Source organism: Ipomoea nil, unplaced genomic scaffold, assembly GCF_001879475.1.
Source record: "Ipomoea nil cultivar Tokyo-kokei standard unplaced genomic scaffold, Asagao_1.1 scaffold0100, whole genome shotgun sequence".
Taxonomy (NCBI): domain Eukaryota; kingdom Viridiplantae; phylum Streptophyta; class Magnoliopsida; order Solanales; family Convolvulaceae; genus Ipomoea; species Ipomoea nil.
This window is the reverse complement of record NW_017616528.1, coordinates 753,204-771,907: the sequence shown is the minus strand read 5'-3', so window position 1 is coordinate 771,907 and position 18,704 is coordinate 753,204. Positions and strand designations below refer to the sequence as shown.

The 18,704-nt window shown below is 31.9% G+C and overlaps 1 protein-coding gene and 1 non-coding gene across 3 annotated transcripts; both read left to right on the top strand.

The window, feature by feature from the left end:
• Window positions 1-3,674: 3,674 nt before the first annotated feature.
• On the top strand, window positions 3,675-3,746 carry TRNAW-CCA. Its single transcript has one exon. It is a non-coding gene; the product is annotated as a tRNA-Trp (tRNA).
• A 1,543-nt stretch (window positions 3,747-5,289) lies between these two features.
• Window positions 5,290-10,282, top strand: LOC109182855 (lactoylglutathione lyase). Of its 2 annotated transcripts, none has more exons than XM_019333191.1 (9): window positions 5,290-5,394; window positions 5,639-5,764; window positions 6,226-6,287; window positions 6,890-6,950; window positions 7,034-7,113; window positions 7,207-7,277; window positions 8,294-8,383; window positions 9,209-9,331; window positions 10,025-10,282. In XM_019333191.1, exons 2-8 carry the CDS (start codon window positions 5,672-5,674, stop codon window positions 9,307-9,309), a joined length of 558 nt encoding a protein of 185 aa, XP_019188736.1. In that variant the 5' UTR covers window positions 5,290-5,394; window positions 5,639-5,671; the 3' UTR covers window positions 9,310-9,331; window positions 10,025-10,282. The 2 variants fall into 2 exon arrangements, with proteins under 2 accessions (XP_019188736.1, XP_019188661.1); XM_019333116.1 differs by having other exon boundaries at window positions 5,342-5,551.
• The last annotated feature ends 8,422 nt before the right edge of the window (window positions 10,283-18,704 follow it).

Here is an 18,704-nt window from a genome sequence, read left to right as displayed (position 1 = left end):
TTCAAATGGGTAGCTAGATAGATCTCCTATCAAATCATATCATATCTTAGCTCTTATCCTCCCTCCCAAAATTCTCTCTTTGCTACATGCACACATTTGATCATATTCCCCACACCCACAAAGAGCACTTTCATGACATATGGTGAATAACTATTTTCAACAAAAATCATACATATATACTATGACTTCTTCATTTGTCATTTTGTATTGTATATGCTTTTTTTTTTTTTTCTTTTTCAGTGCAAATAAAAAATCAATTAAGAAAATTGCACATCGCACTATTAAATCAATAATGGGTAGATCGAGCATGATTCTCGTATCAGAAAGTCATGAGTCCACTTCTTGCCAACATCCTTTCGGTTGATTATTCCGTCGCACAGAGTCTTTCTAGTGTGATTTACCTCTCCTGTGTGATTTGTAGACTATTACACATGAGTGAGATTTATTCCATGCACACTTTTGATAATGACTACGTGGTTCCCTGGCCTCGTCACCAGAAAGAAAACACCAAGACCAAAGTTGGGTGGAAAATTTCATGTGCGTTGTCATCTTGTCTTTGCAAAAAGTTTGCAAATAAAGGCATATATATATATATATATATATATATATATATATATATATATATATATATATACACACACACACAATAACAATATTAGTAAAAACACACACAAAAATTTTCACAAGTAATACTTATAGAACTCACAAAGTGCATATTAACACTAGATGAAAAACATAAAAAGTTGCCACACCGGCCTACCCATGTATGCAATTGCATACATTAATAGCTTCCTAAAGATGAATTTGAATAAACTTTTACCTTGAATATGATTTATATACTATATTATTACCTAAACTCATTAAATTATTGTGTATACGATACGATACTTATCTAGATTATACGAATTTTCTTTAATAAAAGATCGAATAAGTGGCACGTGAAGAGATGATCGAATATATTAACTTTATAAGATTCGTTAATCAAGATGTTTAATATTTATAACAAGAGTATATATACTAAAAGCCATAACAACAATCAATAATAAAGCGTGAATTGAACCAACGGTCCAAAAACGCTTAATGTACAAACGTAAAAGATTCTTGTCCAGACTATATATATATATATAATAAGAGTGTGTCTAGAGAGGCATGGAGCAGCAAAGCTAGCTCGAGAAATGGGTTTTAACCTAACCTCTGTAATCTATATAGAGGGATAAGGAGATAGGAAGTAGATGAGATCTAGATAGAGAGTAACAAGAAAACCAAAATGTTTCTTTATCTGCATTTGCACCTGCACCTACATACACTACTGCGGGCGCAACTCTTTCATTCATATATATATTGTGTGTAATGGAGGAGGAGAAGATGAAGATAGGTGCGGGAGCAAATGCAGATGAATATCACTTTGGATAAAGTTCAGACTTCCATTTTAAATCACTGTTCATCTTCCTCAAAACTCACCAGACAACACATCCGGTACGTACAAGGATGTCTGCAGTTTTGTCTTCATTTATCTTTGTTATATGTGTTAGTAATTATTGTTTGATAAAATTAATGATGTTTTTTTTTCCTATAAATTATACATAGCTACCTGCATAAGCCTGCCTGCAGGTTAATTTTCAGGATTTATTTCCCATTCAGTCAATAAGTTACACCGATTCATGAACTCTACTATAATATTTAAATTTAATTACGTTGTTTGATTTATTATTTTTTGTGTATTTGAAACGATATTCAAATTATGAAAGAATGAAAAAAAAAATATCATTCTATTATGAAATTCTACTTTTATTTCTTAGAATGGAAAATGAAGAATTTGGAATATATATACACTACTGGAAATTTTCGAATTTCCGACCACCTGAAAATGATCTTAAATCAAGTCAAAAGTTTTGTTCTGACCACTTTTGGTATCCGGAAAAACCTTTGTTGCTGTTTCCGACCACTTTTTGCTTTCAACTTGATATAAGATCACTTTCAGGTGGTCGGAAATTTCATAATTTTCAGCAGTGATATATATATATATATATATATATATATATATATATATATATATTACTCTCATTTTCAAGTCTGATCTCACACATACATATTTATCCTTCGATTCCGTTCACCACCAAATAAAGAATCTACTTTTGCTAAAATTCATTTCAATTACTGAATATATATTTGATTTCAATTTTGATACTCCAATCAAATGCTTCCTTAGTTCATGAATAGCAGTTTAATCTCAAAATATATAACTCCACATAATTGTGAGTATAAATTTTCTACAAACCTTAAAAGATTATATCTGGAACTATAACTCCACATAATTGTGAGTATAAATTTTCTACAAACCTTAAAAGATTATATCTGGAACTTAGTCATTTTCTGGGCAATCCTTTTGATTCTTGGCAATGACTTTATAACCTAAGAAACATGAATAGTGGCAGAATCAGGATTTGAAGATCGAAAGGAAGATGAGATTCCATTAAGATCAGGTCAATGGTACGTTAACGTTTTTATATTTTATAATAATTGAGTCACATCAATTTCTATCAACTCTATATATAAATCTTAAAAAAATTTCAATCTAACATATTTTTTTTTTTACTTAAATAGTTAAATTCGATAAGAAAATATATATTGTACTGAAAAATGAAAGTTTATTATATAATATTACTTTATACTACAAATTTATACATAAGTTTGTTTATTCTATTTATTAAAAGAACCATAATTGAGTAAATAGTAGTTTTTTTTTTTTTTAATACTATTGATTCAAAGGGTTTAAACTTGTGATCTCCAATTTGGGAGAGTTACAATTATGCCGCTTGACCACAAGATCTTTTGCAGTGGCAGTGGCAGTGGCTTGTGGGTTTTGTTTGTTTGTTTTTTTTTTTTTTTTTTTTTTTTTTTTTTTTTTTTGGGTGGGGGGTGGTGGGGGTGGGGGTGGGGGAGGGGGAGGGGGAAGTTTTTGAAAGCTACACATAATTAGAGAGACATTTAACATTTCTTAACACTAAATTTTTATTATAATATTTAAACACAAACAGAAGTTATTTATTGTAGATTTAGAATACACACAACCTGGTGGTGTGATTAAGTAGAATAGACGCCATCCATTATTTACAAAATGTTCAAATGTTAATGGATTGATCATTGATCTGGGTTACAAAAAAAAAAAAAAAAAAATGAATACACACATAAAAAAAAAATGCTATTTGCACGATTTTTTAGTTTTTACTTTTTAATGGTCTAATTGAATACTTTTTTATTCGATGGTTCAATTGTACAAAGTATAAAAGTTCAGTGACCTATTTCATACTTTTTTTCATAAAATTTTAATATTAGAGTTCGAATGAATACTTAAATACAGGGAGACATTGAGATTCTCAAAAAAAAAAAAAAAAAAAAAAACGCACACACAAACCATCTGCTGAGAATTAATTCTACATTTAATCATACAATTATAGTGATATTTTTACATTTTAACATCAATTTTAATTTGAAAAAATTTAAATAAAAATTTAATTGAATATGACAAAGTGAAATTAATTTTGGGGAAAAAAAAAAAAAACCCAAATACAAGGCATGTATTTGTATTTTGTTTACAGAGGAATTAACCTGCAAGATAAAAGTCTATTAATATTTTTGGCCAAATAAATATTAAGCCGCCGTCTAACATCGTCGGATCCGTGGCGCAATGGTAGCGCGTCTGACTCCAGATCAGAAGGTTGCGTGTTCGATTCACGTCGGGTTCAAATTCCCCACACAGCACGGATTATTTTTGTTCTGTATTTTTAAAGATAATGATTACTTTTGTTCTCGATTTTTTAGATAAGTTGTTTAGTGACTTCACGGATTACGTAAATTGTCTGATGTTGAATGTGTATTTATCAAAGTATCGTATTTTGGCGTATATCAACGTAAGATTATCAAATTTGTCATAAAAGTAAATATTTTAATAATGTATAACTAAGACCTATAGTATAAATGTTAGATTAATAGGTGTAATAGCAATTTTAGAGGGAATCACCCTCAATGGATAGTACCCTAAACATAATTTCTGCAACACAAAATCCTATTATTTGGCGTGATCCATGTTTCCTCTTGCTGCTACTTTTGCTAAAAATAAATTCATATTTTGATCTAATCCCCTTTTGTGCTTCAATGCAATTTTAGTGTCTTGGCGTAGTGCATATTAAAAAACAGAACTAAATCCTAATTTTCCAAAAAGACAATGATAATATGCATAGTTTTTCCTATGTTGTATATATACTGTAAATTAAGTGTATTGTTCCATCGATGCCCAATGCGTAATTCTAATTAATTGATCAAAGTTCATGTTAAATTTTATATTGTATTTTTTTTAATACACTCTAACATATTCATAGTATATGCTTAACAATTATGTCAATTTTGAATTTTGGATTGAGATATGGTTCGAACCTAAGACATTCCTTATGAAAATCGATGAGTAAGATAAAAATAATAAATAGTTAACAAAATATTTCGTTACTAAAGTTTATATTGACAGAATACAAGGATATTTAAGAAAAGTAAATTATATAATAGAAGGTATAATATGAATAATAATAATAATAATAATAATAATAATAATAATAATAATAATACTAAAATCAAAATAATTTGAACCATTTATTTCAACAAACAATTGCACCAACATTTTTTAATTTCGGTTAAAGACCTAACTTTATTGGCTTTTATTAGGTTGGTAGACGTAGATAATGATTAGCCCAATGTAAATCGTCATAACAATTGCCTAACTGGCCCGCCCCGCTCCAGGCGACAAATTATACCGTGCACCAGGGTGCACAATGCATTGTGCGCACTGGCCCGAAACGACGTCGTTTTGTACCTTTTCGCGTGTCTGCTATTAACTCCTTAAAAAAAATCATGTTTCGAATGTACAGAATTGTATAATAGAATACACATAATTTATATATGAACACACATAATCTTTTTTGAAAGGATAATACACATAATCTAACATAATACATAATATACATAAACTCTTAACATAATACACATAAACTCTTAACTCTTTAAAAAAAAATCATATTTCGAATGTACAAAATTATATAATAGAATGCACAAAATTTTATATCTAAAATTAACAACACGACATCGTTTTGGAAAGCGCAAAACGCACATTACTATGTGCGCCTTGGTGCACGGTATAACGATTGGCTCCGGGCAAGAAACAACAAACAATGGAAAAGATACAGATTTGCTCTAATGCTCCATCGTATTTTATTCTATTCTATCACTAATCACTAAAATACTATAAAGTTTAAACATGTTTAATACGGAGTAGCATAAATTGAAAGATTTGCCGAACTATTTTGAATTTGCAGATAATCCGGAGACAACCCGAAAAATCACGAGGTGAGAGCTCTCTCCCCTTCGTTTATGAACCCAAAAAATGGCTACTTCACTCACCAAAATCGCCTCTCTCCTTCGTTCAACCACTCTCACTCACAGATTCCCTTCTCTCTCTTCACTCCCATCCCGAATCCCTCTTCTTCTTGCCCCCAAACCCGAGGTCCCTTAAATCCACTCTACTTTGTTTCTTCACTTGTTTCTTCTGTCAATTTATCATGCCCATTTTTTGTTTGTATCTATTTTGCAGGTTCAGAGTCGTCCTAGGTTCGTATCCATATCGATGGCTTCAGGGTCGAAAGAATCGCCTTCCAATAACCCAGGTCTTCATGTTAACCCTGATGATGCTACAAAAGGTTACTTCTTGCAGCAAACTGTAAGCCCTGTCCTTCAATGTTGTCCCCAGTATATCATTATATGTGCGATATATTATGCTTTTAAGCTATTTGTGTTGGTTTTTTTATTTGTTTTTGTTATGACAGGAATGCATAATAGTTTTTTATTTTATTATTTTTATTTTTTAGTTTTGGAAGTACTGGACATTCACTTTGTTAATTCACTTTTCTAGTAGTTTAAGAATCCTAGATATAGAAGGGTTCCAATAGTGTAATCTTCATGCAATCCAATAGAGTGTTCATTGTTCAATCCAATATCAATATACAGTTCATAGAATTCTGTGATATTGGAATGCCTATAATATTTTTCTAGTATTCTTGGGTTATTCTCTATTTTTGCTCTGGCCTTGCTTGTGGGTGGTGGCCCTTTGTTACCTGCCCCATCCCATAATTTCACTTAGTGTCTAACATATTTCTTTGATTTTTTTTTTTGTGAGCTCAGATGTTTAGGATTAAGGACCCAAAAGTCAGTCTTCAGTTCTACTCCAAAGTGTTGGGCATGTCGTAAGTCTTCTTGCCTTTTCCTAGGATTTTCTGTTCTCCCGTCTGTTCAGGATTATGTGCATTTGTGATATTGTTAGAATTATTCATGCAGATTTCGTTTTGTGTTATAATGGTAAATTTGCTGAATTGGAGTCCAAAATTTTAATCTTTGTTGGTTATGCTAATGTGTTTGTTGTGGAATTGGCCTTTCTCAATGCAATAACATCATGCCTGTTTATTACTTGGGAGTTTGGGCTGTTGATTGCTGTTGTGTGGTGGCATTATTCGTGACTTAGAAATGAAGGATTCTCTGGCAAGAACCTTGTTCATGTTGCAGTTTTTAAACATGTGCAATGTTACTTCAACTGTGTACAGGAATACAAAGTAATTTTTTTCTATTTATAATAATGTCTTTTGAGACAGGAGTGCAGTCTTGTGATTCCCAATAAGAATTTATATTAGTATGTGTGTATGAGTCATCATGCAGTGATCATCTGTGTGTATTTGGTTGTAATCTTTAAAGTTATGTTTGCAAAATTATTCAAACGGAAAAAAGTAAGAAAAGAAAAATGTGATGGGGAATTTTACATACTGTATTATTTTATTTTATTTTACAATTGTAGATTGTTGAAGAGATTGGATTTTCCGGAGATGAAATTTAGCTTGTACTTCTTGGGATATGAGGTAAGGAACTGAACTCATTTTGGAAGCATATTTCACAGTTCTCTTTACAAACTTAAGCAAATTTCTGTAATTTGTATGGTTAGAACACATCATCAGCTCCCAGTGATCCTGCTGAACGTGTTGCTTGGACTTTTGGTCAAAAAGCTACTTTAGAGCTTACACAGTAGGCCCCATCTTTATTAAATAGCACATTTTGAATTTACCCAACTCTGTTAGCAGAAGTCTATATTTGCTAACTGTCAAATTCTTTTTGTAGTAATTGGGGTACTGAGAGTGACCCAGATTTCAAAGGTTACCACAATGGCAATACAGAACCTCGTGGCTTTGGTAAGCAGACGACTTGTCATTTCATGCTAATTTCTTTATTTTAAGTTCAATATACATATTTGTGTATTTTCACTTCAATTTCTTTAATTTTATTTTTGTTTTTTGTTCTTTTGTTTTTTGTTTTGCTTCTCATAAGTTTTTTAAAGGCTTTCTTAGCTTAGCCTCTGGTTTCTTGAATATGTTATAGACATGCGTAATTGCAGCTCACTTCTAATTGTATGTTTTGAATCTTTCAGATCTCCTATCTGTTAATTTGTCACCTAATTTCTTCTGTATCAGATTAGTTCATCTAGTTTAAAATTTAATCATTCTTGGATAGTAAAACCTTTTATGAAGCAGTTAATAGGATTATGCCTATATTTTTATTTCTGTGTGAAATAATATCCTCTAGACATACAGGATAGACCTTTTTTTTTTTTCTTCGTACTGGAATGCCATTAGGCTTATTTAGCTCCACTGTGTTGAATATACCTTATGTTGCAAATATATGCAAAAGGATGCATTAAATGTGAGCTATGGCATCATAATTTTGATAAGGTTTCCACAAAACTTCTGGAAAATATGTAACGCTAAATGTTTATTTGAGGTTGGAAAGGTGCAAAAGTAGATTCTTTACGAGGCTACCTAATAAATTGTTAGATGAATGTTTTCATAAAAAAACTGGATACTATATTTCCTTGGATGATTTTATATATGTGGCTGAAATTAAAGGGTCTAATCACTAATGCTTTCTGCTGACCTATTGCAGGTGTATTTAGTACTATTTCTTTAGTCCACTTTCTTTTTGCAGATTCAACATGCTAGAAATTACATTGTTCATGAATGATTCTCAAACACTAAACTTGAAAACAGTGCTATTCGTTTAATTTAGGTTCCTTCATGTTTCTAGGAATTAGTGCATATATATGAGTCAATCTCTTTGAATATGTAAGATCTTATTTATTATTTTAGTAAAATTCAGTATTTACTATGAAGTATTGCAGTTGAAATTTTGATTTTTTTTTTCGTGCTTCCAGGACACATTGGTGTCACTGTTGATGATGTCTACAAGGCTTGTGAGAGATTTGAGAGACTTGGTGTGGAATTTGTAAAGAAACCTACCGATGGTAATCTAGCTTTCTTAATTTGTTCAAACAAGTTTTGATGCCTTTCATGCACAAATAGTAAAATAGTGGGTTCATGATATTCATTCTTCTGAGAGTGGAAAAGTGGTGAACTAACCTAGAACTTCTTGCTTACCAAGAGAGAGCAGAGCATACAACCCAATACCTTAACGAGTAGCGCAGGAACTCAGAAACGCACAATTAGTTGAGGGGTATCTCACAGTTTTTAACTTGCAAAATGCAAATACCGTAGAAACTCACATAACGAAATGGTCAGACTTTGTTTTAATATCTTTAATCTTTCTTTCATGTTTCATGTCCATATTTGTTCCCAATGTGAATGTAATTTTTCGTTTTGAATGTTCTTTTTTGGATGACGATGGAAACCTCACAACCCTTTCGAGTGTGAGTAAACCAGCCTAGGTTACCCATAGTTGACCGACTCAAACCAAGGGGGCAAGGATTCGATCTTGGCAGGGGTTATCCCCCCGCCTATAAGAAACTGATCTGGACAACCTAGTCAAAGCCTGGCTTGTGTATGAAGTGATTTTAGTATTTTAGGATTTCAGACAATAGCAGTAAAGGTGGGGCATATTGGTCTTTAGAAACCGAGTCATTTTAGTTGGAGATACTATACTGTAGTGGCTAAGTTTTGTTGGTTGGGAGCCTGCCTTAAAAAGCTAAGAAGAAGCTATTGTCCCATTGTAATGGTCTTGCTTTTGCTGCTTTCTTGTTGTATTTCAGACAATTCTATATTCTTCGTTTCATGCAGTTTATATTAGAAGTGGTATTATAGTTCATTTCATAAACTACAGAAGCTCATTGCAGGAAAAATTAAGCACATAGCATTCATTAAAGACCCTGATGGCTATTGGATTGAGATCTTTGATACTAAAAAAATCAAGGACGCTACTTCTGGTGCTGCTTGATTTACCACTTTCTGCGTTTCAGGTAAATATCATTCATTAGTTTGTTGATTGGAGTTTCTCAGCTTCTTGTCTCAACACATTCCATTCTTCAAAACCCCCCGACCTATGATCCATTCACCCACCGTGGTTTCTAATGAGTTCCCTTACACTTTTGTGTACCTTTACTAGCTTTCTTGCTTTGTATCGTTAATCCCTCCCTCTATTGCAAACACCTCCCAACAAATGAGCATCGGGACCCTTCTGCTACTTTTGGTGCTTGGCCTAAACTTGCCCGGGCCCTTTTGCTTGATATTCCACTACTCATGTCCAAAATGGTCCCTCTTGACTATGCAAAATTTACTCAATTTAGTACATCAGAGGATTGAATTGATTAAATTTTGTATAGTTGGAGGACTATTTTGGATAAATTGATAATTGATGACCAAATTTGGGAGTTATGGTATATTCGAGGGACCATTCTGGGTTTTCCCCTTGTTCCTCATCTCCCCATTAGTTAAAATTTTGCCTGTAGAGATTCTCCCTGTGATGAAACTTGTCTGATATGGGCTAATAAGTTCTTGCAACAAAGGCCCGAATGCCCGATGCAATTAACAAGGAACTTGGAGATAATTTTGTAGGCTAACATGCCGTGTAAACATAGTACACTTTCACTTTACGAGTACACAAGACGTCGACTTTTTTCGTGGACTGAACACCGATATTCTTGTTGATGCAGGAGCGCCCGAGTTCAATACCAAGAGAGTTGTTCAGTACCCTTTTGTTGAAAGGGAGGTGAAATTTGAATGATTGTTAGTATTTTGCTGATTAATTTTATGCCTGTTAACATTTTCCCAGATGTAGGATTGTATCAGTGGGTTTTTTTGGCTACAATAAAACTATACCAATATGCTACTTATTGAGAAAAGTGGTCATGTGAACTTTGAACTGAAGATCAGATCCTTGTTTGATATATAGAATTGTCTGTTCCTTGGGATTCTTTCAAATCTGCGAAATGTAAAAGGCTTGCAAACACAAAGTAGGATTTCCTTAAAAACAACAAAAAATCATGTATGATTACTTCATTGTTTTTTTTTTTTTTTTGAATGCTACTGGTTCTAGTACAATGTAGTATCTGTTCATATACTTTCTCAACCTACTGAAACACAAAGAACCAATAACACCTCTACTAAGGCTTGAATTCACAACCTTCCAAATGGAAGTTCAACTCGGGTACCATTAGACCACATAGTCTTGGTATTTCATTGTTTGATTACATTGCTTCACAACTCATTAATCTATAAGAGCATCAATAGAGGTTTTTGCTTAATTTTTGTGTGGTGGCGGAAAGAGAGTCGGAGAGAGGGTTTTTTTTTGTGAGCCCATTGGACATTAAAAAAAAAAAAAAATACAGCTAGCTAGTGTACAAGACCCGAACCAATAGCGCCCAATAGGCGTGTGCAAGTGACTACTTTTTGTTGTTGTTGTTTTTTTTTTTCTTTTTTCTTTTTCTCTTTCCTTATACCATGGGCCAGGGTCTAAAATGACATTTAGATAACCATACCTAATGATCTTGTTTGGTAAAATAGTTAGCCTATCAGTCAATTTTGACTTGTTTGATCATTATTACCTATTTGACTTGGTTAAACAACCAATATGAGTGTTTGATTAATTAGCTCTTTATAACAGTTTATTGCTCTAAAATACTAAAATTCAAAGAACTGTTCAAAGTAACTTTTTCGATAAACTTTTAAAAAGTCATATTGTATGTAATCCGTTATTCGCTAACAGTTTATTTATCAAATATCTTTCTACAATCAGGTAATGCTATCAACTAGTCAAACCATCTGCTATCAATTAGTCAACTTTACTAACCTAATCAGCTAATAGCTATTTACCAAACACTCCCAATATATTAAATGTAAACATATAATATGTTAACTACATATACATAATAAAAGACACAACACAATTTTTGGACAATTGACTTTAAGTACATGCCAATTTACTATACCACCAATACACAACAAACAATTAATTTAATACATGTATATTACCTGAAATTCTTTCTATCAAGGATTGAACTCTCGATTATATGTAAAAAAAATTTACCAAACTCAATATAATTTGATGTATACTTAATATTTTTTGAGTGATTTACAGAGTATAAGTCTGATAATACATACATGTGACAGTGTCTGTATTGGAAGGATGAGATCTAGGAAACAAACAGTGTGTTGTTATTATTATTAATTATTAAATTTTTTGGGTTCAATTTATTAATTAATTCAAAAAATCTGAGTTGAAAGGATGATAAAATTTTATGCTTCTGTGTTTGGGCAAAGCCTGGGCTTCAGACTTTTTTTTATTATAATAATAATTGTTATTATTATCTTTTGTTTGGGGCTTTCTTCACAAGTTGACAACATTACAAATCATACACCAATGAGGCAAAGAGAGAGGACACACTGTTCCTCAATTTTTGCTTTATATATTCCACCAGATGTCAGTATGGGTCTACACCACCTTTTGACCTTTTACACTTCTAGAAAAGACATTCTCACTTTAAAATCTAAAATTAAAAAACTAAAAAGAAACTGTCAAAATTGATTGTGTATTAGATTGGTTAAAAAAAGAGTTAGGACTTACAACTACACCTTGGGGCTAAAACTGAGATAAAGTAAATTTTTATTTTATAAGCTCACAATTTATGATCTAGGTCAAAATCTTGATCATTTGTTGGTGTGTATTATTATCACTAATCTATTATATATATAGGTCCATCGTCAGGTGAGAATCCACATTAACCTGCGAACTGTAAATTTGTGAAGAATTGCACCACACCCGAATACAATTGCAGCGCTAGGTCTTCCAGGCATGTCGGGAGCCGTAGCAGTGCAATCATGTAGTAGTTGCGGTGTAATCCTTCATAAGTACGCAGTTTGCAGGTTGGGGTTGATTCTCACCTGATTAGAAATATATATATATATATTTCCACAACTACAGAACACATTGGGGACTTGGGAAGTAGGGTGGGTGGGGTGGGGTGGGGGTAAACTGAGCACTGACGACATCACATCTTTGATCATGTAATTTTGAACTATCTGATCTGGTTCTAGTTTTGTCTGGTTCCCAATGGGGATTCTCTGTGTCATAATTTTGTGATTGTGAGTATGACAAACCAACCTTATCGAGCCACGAAACAATTGGATGAATCTCAATCTCTTTTTAAAGGAAGTGTACTTTGTTTTATTTAAAGTTGAGGAGGATGGATATGAAATGGACATCATATCAGACAACCTCAGTTCTTAATTTCTCTCTTCTGCTTCATTTACTACACCCTGCAATTTTAGGTGTTTTTGCTTCATTTGCACTCATCATATGTGATATGTCCCTCCATCTCTTGACAAACATGTGCGATTTAATTTTGACGGTGTTTACTCAGTTTATCTTCTAACTCTCTCGAGTGAAGAAATGTCATATTTTAATTGTTGTTGCAATTTTGGTCCTTTTTTTAACAATTTGAAGGAATTTCCTTATGATGCAAAAAACATGCATGTATGTTTTCACAAACACTATATTATTTTATCATTAGCAAGACTGGTCAAAATATTTGAAATAATTAAGGTGATATTTTTTCATTTGTCCCGTGATAGTTCAAAACTAAAATGACTAAACACTAAAAATTGAAAAGTCAAAATCACACTTTTTTATTTGTTTATTTGGATTTTTCAATCTAACTATCAATTATATTATATGAACTTAATATATACGGAGTATATAAGAAGAGTTGGGATCGTTCAAACATATTACATCTTGTCTTGACATAAAATCAAAAGCATATATCACTTGACTAAAATTTGTAAGAAACTATCTTAGTGGGTATTGGCTCATTGAACACTAACTTAACCTAAAAGGTCCGATAGTGTGTCAGTGAAGACCAAGCAATCTTGAGTTTCATTAAGAGTAATTTTGCGGGAGTTATTTTAATTTCTCAATATAGAGTACAAATCAGAAATGTTGTGCACTGGGTATGTAAACCTAACTCAGAATCGAAAGAGCGTTAGCAAGAATCAAACTCATAATTTTTTTTGGCACAAGAATTATACTCTACGGACTCGGGCACCCTAGGGGAATTTAGTTGTTACCCTTGATTAATTCAATGGAAATTAAAATTTGTTAATCGCAATATGTTCTTGGGTTGATTGAAATATAGTAATTGAATTATGCATACTAGCAAATGTCAACCATGCCACTTTGCATACTAGCAAATGTCAACCATGCCACTTCATCACCTTGCAAGTTGCTATGTGATCCAAAGTTGATAATATAATATTTAGAAAATATATATATATATTTATCATTATATGAATTAGCTGTCGTTAATTAGATCATGGAATAAAAGCAATGGCAGGGATGTTCAATTATTTCACATTGACAAAAATAATTACTATAATATATTTCAGTCAATATTAAATAGTAAAATAAGAATTATTATAAGAATATCTGTAGTGGTCTTACTTGGTAATCTTTTTTTTTTTTTTTTTTTTTTTTTTTTTTTTTTTTTGGAAGTGTAAAAGTAAAATTGCTGACCCTGAAAGGGTGTGAAATTTATTACTGTCCGTACATGATATGATAGTCAGAGGCGTTGAAAATGGATTTAAACTTTAATGCTATGATGCAAATTTCAACTTTGAAAATTAGTGAAAGAGATGTTTGTCTTAATATAGTTTGGAGTTGTTCTTATTTTCTCTTTTAGGGCAACCACTTTGACATGGTTGGAGTTTAGTATGATTGATCTCGATTTATGTTAAACAAGATGATATATATATATATATATATATATATATATATATATATATATATATATATATAAAAGCTCAAATGCAGCCAGACTTTTAACGTGCGGTCAGTGCGGCCTCATCATTAATTAATAGCGTTAGAATATGCACAAACAATAAAATACACCAATGCATCACAAAAACGCACCATTAGGTACGTATCACCACACAAACGCTTCATTATGTACGTATAAATGCACCACACAGTGTTCGGGAACGCACCATTAGGTGTGGTGAGATATGGTGCATTTTTTTTATGTCTACGGTGCATTTTGTGGTGTATTGGTGCATTTTATTATTGTGCGTTTGCTAGTGCATTTTTGGATAACTAGTGGTGAAGCTGCACTGACCACACATTAAGGCCCAGGCGCATTGGAATTTGGCTATATATATATAGCCAAAGGTTCCTGTGCGGTTGAATGCTTCCCGTGTGGTTGTGCGGTTGAGTAATGTGCGTGAGTATTGTGTTTAATGTGCCTGAGATTTGTACTTAATGTGCGTGAATGTGTAATGTTAATGTGCGTGAGTTTTGTACTTAAGGTGTGCGAGTCTTGTGCCTAAGGTGCGTGAGTTGTGTGTTTAATGTGCGTGAGTGTGTTCTTCATCCACGTATTGCTGTGAAAATTATGTGCATCCACTGCTGCATTTTCTTCTTGTTTTTGTTTCGAAGTGGTGGAGGAATGAATTTTGTCTTGTTTTGCTTTGCATACTGATGGGCTGCTAATGAGAGCTTCAAAGATTGTGAAAAAGAAGGAGACTGTGAAAATTTTCTGTTCTGCTTCTTTCTGAGCTTGTAATTCTGAACTACTCACGTACATTAAGCACAATACTCAGGCACATTAAGTACAAATCTCATGCACATTAAACACAAGACTCACGCACATTAAGTATAAAACTCACACACATTAATCAATCGCACAATCGCACAGGAAGCCACAATATGTTGTGGAGTTTACGCAATAATTAAAAAATATTCTAATCTCAGCATACCCAAAAGTCATCTATCCTTCCAGTAAAATTCACAATTCGACGCCAAAATGCATAATATTAAATCACAATCGTACGTTAGAGTACCATATATATTTTCCTTATTCTATGTTTTCACGAAGCAAAATCCCAAAATCTACATTATTTGGAGAGCTAAAATACAAAAGGAAAACTTTGGTTTAAAGATTTTGCCATCCAGGGCTGCTGCTATTCCCTATTTGTTGCTTTGTCTCCTTGTTCAGCCCGGACCACGTACCTCCAAATATAGTACCTATATACTTTTCTTAGATTATATATTATATCTACTTCCGACCATATAAATTTGCTTGTCAGTAAAAAGAAAAAAATATTTTACAAAAAATGCTTTTGATAGTCATGGAAGTTTAAACATTTTTAAGAATTTAAAAGGTAAAAAAAATTATTCTTAGTTTGATGCAATCTTAGACTTAGAAAAGTTTATGTGAATGGGAATTTAATTCCATTATATAGAAGGTAAATTCACCTAGAGGGGCATGACTCTTTTTCCTGATTGTGAAGGCACTAAATTTATTCAATTACGTATTTATCTTTTTTTGCATTAAGTTAAAACTCTTTTGGCCCTGTTTGGTAAATGGTTGTTAGCTGCTAAACTGATTGGGTTAATTAGATGGTATAACTAGTTGATAACATTAGCTGATTGTAGAAAGTTGTTTGGTAAATTGCCTGTTAGCTGATAGATGTTTGGTATAATTTCTTTTCTCAAAAAGCTAATTGAAAAAGTTTCTTTGAGTAGCTTTTTTAATTTTATCATTTTAGAGTATTAAAAACTAATTAACCAAACACTTATATTGATTTTTAAACCAAATCAAACAACTAATTGTGGTCAAATAAGTCAAAATTTGCCTATAGACTAACTATTTTACTCTGTGTGTGTGTGTGTGTTATTTTGTATTTTGAATATTCTTGTTGTGGACAAATTTTTTTTGGCATATGATGTTTATTAATTTATAAGTTATTTATTTATTAAACTCTTTATTATTCTTTATTTTTTAATATTTGTATATAGCAATGACATATTAGAGGTTTATAAATAATTTCTTAAGAAAGTTTAAACGAACCAAATATTTTAATTAATTTTTTAGGTAATTTAATTCTTATATTTTTACGATAACACTAAACATGTTAATTAATTTCTCGTACAAAAATATTCCTATCAAACACCATCTTTACAAATATTTTTTCATGAATTTAATTGATGTGAAATTACCAAACCTCTTCTAAGAGTATCTTAATCATTCTTTTTTTTTTTTTTTTAATCGTAAATATTGAAGGGATATTTATATTTAGTAAGTTAGCAAGAAGATATGCACGCAATAACCGTGAGACAAGCCCCGTTGAATGGGTAGACTTTAAAATTGGTTCGAATTCTTCTTCTCCCAAAAAGGTTGAATCTCCAATTCTAAGGGCTCCCCATACCCCAGCTCGATAGAACATTTGAGATGATGTAAATCACGATGACTCAATGACTCAGCAGACATGGCTAAATGTCGAGACGCATAAGGATCTGCTCACTTTGGACATAGTCGCCATACTGCCGCCGCCGAGGTTCAAACCTTGGTTTGAATTCTTGATTTGGTTGATTATGTCCATATTTCATTTAATTTTACTTATCATAACTTCTAGTACAAGTTGTTTTTTCTATTGTTTTAAGGTAATTATATATGTGTACATGCATACTTTTCCAATTAAAGTGTGCAGATGACCGTAACAATTTTTTTTAGTCAATTATTATACAATGTAATTTAATGTTCAAGAAATAACCTAGTCAACTTTTAATTTTAAGTTTTTAACACTGTTCATTTGACAATTGTCTAGAACAAATAATTAATATACAAACAATCAATGCTCAAATAAATCCAAAAAGAGTCTGAATTGAAAGATCAATTCAATTTTTATTTTATTTCTTTTTCTCCCTAATTACATGGCGTGTTTTAATTCATCTCAAAAAAAAAAAAAAAAAGAGCAACACACAATTTTTTTAGAGTTTTACTACATGTATTCCCAAATCTTACTCCCCTAATTTTACTTTCTGATTTAGGGGGCTCTAATAAGCTATTTTTTTTATGTAGATCTCCATACAATTTACATCAAGATTTTGTGTGTGAGAGTAAAAGTTTATATATATATATATATATATATATATATATATATATATATATATAGGGTTGAGTTCAAATGAGGACAACAATATATAGAGGACTGTGAGGACAAATAATGGGCACACAACAATTCAATATCAGGCACACAATTTAATACATAATGGCACACAAGAATATATGTAAACATCAGGTTTCGAACTCAGACTCTATTAATTAACAAATCTATGCGCGCGACATACAAACTGTGGCACACAACTTCATTCGCCCATGCACACGACATACAGTTTAATTGCACACACTACATCTGTCCTCACAATCCTCTATAATATACTTGTCCTCATTTGAACTCAAGTCTATATATATATATATATATATATATATATATATATATATATATATATATATATATTAAATCTTCTATCAATATTTTCCTTCTATATATATAGGCTTTGGATTCCATGAGAGCACACCCAGGAGAAAACTAAGAACAAATCTCACCTTACATTTGTAAAAGTTCGGTGGTTTTGATCAGATTTAAAAAAAATGCTGTGACATTTTGATAATTATCATCAACTTCACTATGCAAACTTGAACACTTAAATATGCCATTTTAACAACTAAATATGCAAACTTGGTAAATTTTATAAAATCAATGAAAAAGCTAAATTTTAAATCTAAACCGAAATGCTAGATGTTAAGTAGTAATAAGTGAACCACTAAACCAAATAAAGCAAAAACCGCAGCCTTAAACTCTAAAATCGAAATCCTAAGTGCAATGTACGTATTTTTGCAAGTTCAATCTTTTAATATAATACTAAATGTGCAAAATATTAGTACCAAATGTGCAAACTTGAAATTTTTTAAAAATTACAGATTTTAGTGTTCAAGTTTGCATAGTATATAAAGTTGGTGATAGTTACGAAAATGTCACCGCATTTTTTAAAAAAATTAGATCTGGTCCATCCAATTTTTCCAGATGTAAGGTTGAGATTTGTTATTAGTTTTCTCTTAAAAATTTATTCTCATATGCATGGTTGAAAAATCGCTAGGCACTCTAGGGGCGCCTAGCGCCTAGACAACAATTAATTGGCGCCTAGGCGCCCGTGTATTTTTTATTTTTGAAAATTTTATTTAATTTTTTATTTTTATTTTTTAAGACTTGATAATTATAAAGTATTTAATACTTTAATATTTAATACTAAAATATTAATATTAACCTAAAAAAAATCTAGAGTTTGAACAATTTAAGATTATTTTGTTCAAAACGATGTCTTTTTGAGTGAAATAACCTATTTAAAAAAGAAGAGAACAATAGCCAATCAGCCAACTATGCGACCTAGCCGGTGCCTAGATGGCATAGTCGGTGTCTAGGCGGCCTAGTCAATGCCTAGGAGGCCTAGCCAGCGCCAAGGCGACACTTAGGCGGCCTAGTAGCCGGCTAGTTGCCTACACC